The sequence below is a fragment of the Octopus bimaculoides genome, chromosome 13 (genome assembly GCF_001194135.2).
Source record: "Octopus bimaculoides isolate UCB-OBI-ISO-001 chromosome 13, ASM119413v2, whole genome shotgun sequence".
NCBI lineage: Eukaryota > Metazoa > Mollusca > Cephalopoda > Octopoda > Octopodidae > Octopus > Octopus bimaculoides.
In genome coordinates, this window is record NC_068993.1 from 64,722,372 (window position 1) to 64,728,581 (window position 6,210).

Sequence of the window (6,210 nt, forward strand, 5' to 3'; positions counted from 1 at the left end):
CACCCACCCGCCCATCTTTTATCTTTTAGTTTCAATTACTTTCAATTCATCATTTTCTACAAAATAATCGTATTTGACAACGTAGAGAAAATAATATTCCGTTTAATAAGATAATGTTATTTGTGGTTTGCATGTGTTTCTATCGTCGTTGTTATTGTTTGTGTTGTCATTTTTTTCCTGCTGTTGTAGTTTTGTTTTTATTGTTTTTGTCTGTCGTTTCTTGATGCAGCTGTATTTTATACCTCGCTTAATCGATCCTGTTTAAATCATTGGGTTTAAAAGAGAGTGGGAGTGAGAGAAAGAAGGAGAGAGAGAGAGAGAGGATGAGAGAGAGAGAGGATGAGAGAGAGAGAGGATGAGAGAGAGAGAGAGGGCATAAGAGATTTCCATAATAAATTTGTCATATCTTTTATGAACATGGAATGTTTTAACCTCGGCGAGTTTGATAAAACCAAGCTTCTTACTGTCAACTCCACACCATTACAGATTACTATCACATTGTTATAAAAGGATATGATTAATTAGTATGCAATATATACAGGGTCAGGAGAGGTTGTGGGGGGTAGTTTTGGAAACGGAAGAGAAGTGATACTATTGAGGCCAGCAAAAGCTATTAAATACATTCAATAGATTTGGCAGAATATAATCATCACAAATTTATAGTTATGAAAGAAAATTGTGTAGTGTCATGAACAGATCAATGCTATGTCAACTATTAACATTTGCTTACTTATGCTGAAGAAAAATAACTGATAGACCAAAACAGCCGGATAGGGAAAAAGAAGGGACATATTCGATCGGAAATTTGCCAAAGAGGGTTTTATGGGAAGTTGCAATGTTTAAAGAAATGTTTTCGTCTGTTTTGTTTGCTAAGAAGCACACATGTGTTGGTAGATAAATAATATTTTAAATAAGAAACGTTATGAGAAGCAAGTCATAACGTAGAAAATATATAGAGAGAGAGGGACAAAAGAAACACTAACAGATATGCCTGAAACGTAACAAAACAAAGTATTGAGAAGGGAGGAATTAAATCAATAGAGACTGAGTGAACACACTTCGTTGAGAATAACAGGTATCAATGCAATGTTCCCTGTAAAAATGAACATCTCTCTACATATGTAAGAATTGTTGCAGTGAGTCTTTTGCTAGATAGCTAAGCGGAGATCAGAGACAATATTACAAACTTTGCTGCTGTCATTTTGTAAAGCAGCTTTATAGGAGACAAACTATTACATTTGAATAAATGTCGGCAAAGTTCCGGGAGCAAAACATGCTATAGTACGAGCAGTTCTGGTAAACATTATTGCTTCCTCCTAATCCCAAAAGATAAACCCGTTATTGGTAATGAGTTCTGTTTCTTTTATTTTTTTATTTTTTCATATATTTATTTCATATATTCGTGTTGGTTTAAATATTTCTTATTCGTTATGAAGTGAATACCAAACGATTTGAGGGTAATTTGACTCCATTGTTGTTGACTTCTTTACATTCATCAAGAATTACATAACAATGGAGCCGCCATGCCGGTGCTCGACTAACAAGAATTATCAGTCAAATTTCCTTCCAATCATTTTCCTTAAATAAACACCCAAAAAACTCCTTTAATAACTTTAAATATCAGATCCAGTTTGTATTGACATTATTGTCTTTGCTTGCTGCTTTAACTTTTAAGCACCTCTTGAGGAAGATTCATCTGCGAATTGGACTAATTTTGGTTTCCAGATCGCTGTGTCATTGCATTTCTAAGAACCTAACGGATTTGTATTTACTTTGCACAACATAACTTTGTTATATTTATTTAAAGATCGCCAAGCAGAAGATGTCAAGTATTCGGAGCTGATAAATTTAAAAACGTAGATCACCTGTATACAGCAAATCACTTTGTTTATCATCAGAGAATGGAATACAATTACTGGTGGTGGCAAATATTGCCCAGGGACGCTTGCTGTACGACGAATTAACAGCAAAGCGAGAACTGAGATATTCAATGTAGCGATGAAATAAATGTAAATGAATAAGAAATACACACGTACTAATGAGAAAATATCTATCACTAGAATGAATAACTTAGGATCATAAAGTCAAGGATGGAAAACCTCGGTATTTTTTAAATGACTTTTAGCTTTAATTGCTAATTTTAATAAATCCATAATCGAGGATTATTTTCCCTGCCGAATTAGTTATTAATCTAATGTTTGTCTCCTCGCTATGGATTTGATGAATTTAAATTTGAAGTTGTCTCCCCTGTCCTTGATGTGAATTACTATGACAATAATTATTTTTAACTCCTCTCTAGTAAAGATGTATTTATAATGGTAATATTTATTTTTTTGTGTTTGCAGGTAGCAAAATCTGTACAGCCACGACGTCATATACGTCCCATCCTTACAGCTGGCAAACAATTACTTCTCCTTATTATCCAGACAATTACCTTGAGTAAGTAATTCTAGCTTAATTGTTTTCTGTCTGTTCTCATGTATACTCTATACATACACACACTCATGCATGCAAACACACCCACATACACCCAATACACAACAGAGTGGCATTTTCATTGTCGCTCGTATTTTTGCGAGCAACAACTGACAAATGGCTGCCCGGTGATTACGATCTTCTCAAAAATCTAGGAAACATTGACTCAGAATACGGGCAGCATCCGGACTACGTCTTGCACAACGGAATCACTGCTTTGCTGTGTCCCTCCTCTCAAATACGGAATACTTTCTTGACACAGAGTACTTTCGCTGTTTCGCTATTCACGAAACGTTTATTCTCAGCTTGAATAAAAAGTAAGCCACGTTTTGAACCATGAAGAATGTGTACAGGATTTTTGCAGAATTTTCAATTCTTTTAAACAGTTTTTGCAATTGTCTGGTAATACAGATAAGACTTGCCCAAATGCATAAACAAAATTAACATTGATTTTGTTTTTTCACCGTTGTTACAAACATCTCTGACCGAATTGGTCATGATTTTGTTTGCGCGTCGTTCGAAAGATTGGTGAGGGATTGTTAAATTGGAATTATATTTGTTATTAATTGTCTCTTGAGATACTTGTTTTTGCTGCCTTACGGCAGTTTTGTTACTGCTGCCCCCCTCCCCTTGTTTGAAAGGGGAAGTGCATTATGTGTTTTTTTCATAATGTATGAAGGTTTGAATTATTCAGACGTAACAACGTCTGAGGAGGAATTGCTGAAAGGTTTTGAAATTGTAGACCAGAAGATTGAAAAGATGAAGGTGGAAAAAAAAATTATTTTATAGCTGCGGCTGAGGAAAAAAGTGAGGAAATTTATTTTAAGAAGGCAGACATAAAAAAGTTCAAGGAAATCCTGTGAAGAAATCCAACCAACCTCTCAATTCTGCATCAGTATTGAACGAAACTCCGCGCATAGAATTTGAAAGAGATCGAAAGAGGTGGAAATCTTTGGTGCCAAATCAGGAGAGTACGTCGGATGTGGCAGCACTTCCCAGCCATGCGTTTGAATGGCTTCCTTGATCATATTGGCGATATGAGGGCGGGCACTGTCGTGCAGCAGAAGAACTCCATGCTGACGATTAGGTATTTTCTCTTGAATAGCCGTGTTGAGTTGTTCCATCTGTTGAACGTAGTGTTCCGCGTTGACCGTTTGGTTCCGTTCAAGCAATTCGTATTGGATAATCCCTTCTCAGTCCCACCATACGAACAACATCATTTTACGCGGATGAAGATCTTGTTTCACGCGCGGTGTCACTTGTTTACCGAGGCTAAGCCATTCGTTACGATGTTTCATATTGATGTACAGGCACCATTTTTCGATGTCAGTAACAATTCAGTAAAGAAATCGTTGCTTGTATCCATGAGTTGAGCGGTGACGAGCAAGCAAACCATTTGGCTCATTGATTTTTGTTGTCACTTAAAGCATGCGGAACTCATGCACCATACTTCTGAACCTTTCCCATCGAGTGAAGATGCTTCTCTATAGCAGTGTGGGAGCATTCCATTTTCTCTGTCAGTTCCCTTGTCGTTTGACGAGAATTTTCGTGCAAAAGTTGGTTTAATCGCTATTCATCGAACTCAACTGGACGGCCAGAACGAGGTGCGTATTTGAAGTCAAAATTTCCATTTTTTAACTTGGCGTACCAATCACGAGCAGTTCTTTCAGCTATGGCACCCTCTCCATACACAGCACAAATGTTGCGAGCAGCTTTTGCGGCCTTAGAACCTTGATTAAAAGCAAAAGGAAAGAGGTGTCGAAAATGCTCGTTTTTCTTAATTTGACATTACATTTTAATGATCTGAAAATAAACAAAATTTAACTAAAATTAACTAGAAAAAAAATATTCCAAAATGATTAAAAAATAGAATTCTCGCAAAAAATAGATTCCAAAATTTTAAAACGCAATAAATTCCAAAATTTAAAAAAACGGCTGGAACTTAGAAACAGCTGTAAGGCTACCTTTCTTTTTATAAATGACCTATAAATTCCACACAGCCTTGTGTCTCATTTTATTAAACATTTACATGCTCAGACACAACCGCATTAGACTCCTTACATGTATTATGATCGAACCGAGAGTCTAATTACGGTCCTCCGGTAACACTTACATAGCCTTACCTGCCATCTTGGGTCTTCTGAATACCAATACCTTTTATATATTGTATCGCTCTCTCTCTAAAAAGATAACGATATGATCGTCTTGTTATTTCTATGATCTTTTGCAGTAGTTTATCCTGTAACTGGCTAATCACAACTGATGATGCTCTGGAAATCGTTAAACTAAAGGTGCTTGATACAGAAATGGAGAATTCTACTGACTGTTCTAAGGATGTTGTTCATGTATACGACGGTAAGGGGTTACTTGGCACATTTCATTATCTATTGATGTCTTCCTCTGTGCGTTGTGTGTGTGTGTGTGTGTGTGTGTGTGTGTGTGTGTGTTTCACATGTTCCAACCATTGGACGTGCGACGAAGCTAATCAATCATATGTGTCTACTTATTTAATATCTGATACTCTTGTCATAGCCTTTTCGTTGAGCTGCTAAGTTACAAATCCATAAACAAGCAGACACCAATTGTGAAATGATAAGAGACAAACACAAAGACAGTGTGTGTGTGTGTGTGTGTGTGTGTGTGTTTGTGTTTGTGTACACATTGACTCAAGCGCATAAACACACATACAACACACGCACAAACATACAGATAAAAATTCATCCAGCGATTAGAAAGTTTTTAAAAATTTTCTAAAAGAACAATAAACAAAAAGGAAGACATCCTACTACAGATAAAGATATAAAGAATGACAGAACAGCAAAAATTTAACGCTTCGTCACTGAATGTCAAAATGGTAACATTCTAAATTATTTAAGATGCATTTTTTCCCCTCCAATTTGAAATGTTATATTCTATCAACAATTTTTACCATTTCATTTCTTAAAGTATCTTTTACTTTGATTTCTTTTGTTTGTTTTTTTGTTTTTTTTTTCTTGCTAATATTGAGAAAATTTGACAGCCATAAGTTTTGCTTTCGAATTTATTTTTCATTAGCAATGATATGAAAAGTATTTACTCTCGGGAAAATAAAAAAATAACTTCATTGTTTCGTGATATATTTATTCTGTCGAAAGAAATCATGGAACTGATCTCACCAAAGATGTATTGCCTTACTCTGTTATCATGTCGCGTTGTAACCACGTCGCAATAAAATTACCAGTGACATTTTTACCTCAATAGAATTAGCTACGATGATTTTAAATCTGAGATTATACCAGACACTGTTGAAAAGCCTTTCAACTAAATATGTCACCGCTTATTAGATATTTTATCGGTGATTACATCAGCTAACAAGAGCCAAAGAAGACCGAAATCTTGAAAGTCTGATGGCCAGACTGATATGTTCGGGTTCACAAATTTAACAATTCAATTCTTGATCGACAGCAAAATAAATGAGCTAATTTGTTAATTCTTACTTTCTTGTAGGTGGCACTCCACGTAGCCCCAAACTAGGGTCGTGGTGCGGAAGTGACACCCCCGAATTTATCAGCACAGGCAGAAAGATGTATATAACATTCATCACAAATGATAAAGCACATTTTCGTGGATTTAAAGCTAAATTTATTTCAGAACAAAAAGGTAGGCAGCATTTTTTTTTTATATTACCTGATTGTGCTTAATCATCTTTTTCAGATAGATCTTCTACAAAGAGCCATTCAAGATTCACCCCCCCCC

At 35.7% G+C, this 6,210-nt stretch overlaps 1 protein-coding gene across 1 annotated transcript in view; it reads left to right on the top strand.

Annotated features, from left to right (window-relative positions):
• LOC106867776 (cubilin) overlaps positions 1-6,210 on the top strand; it is a 426,298-nt gene that overhangs the window by 293,145 nt on the left and 126,943 nt on the right. The window contains exons 6-8 of the mRNA XM_052972560.1: positions 2,346-2,439; positions 4,706-4,830; positions 5,962-6,114. Coding sequence (XP_052828520.1) covers positions 2,346-2,439; positions 4,706-4,830; positions 5,962-6,114 — 372 coding nt within the window. The remainder of the gene's footprint in view (positions 1-2,345; positions 2,440-4,705; positions 4,831-5,961; positions 6,115-6,210) is intronic.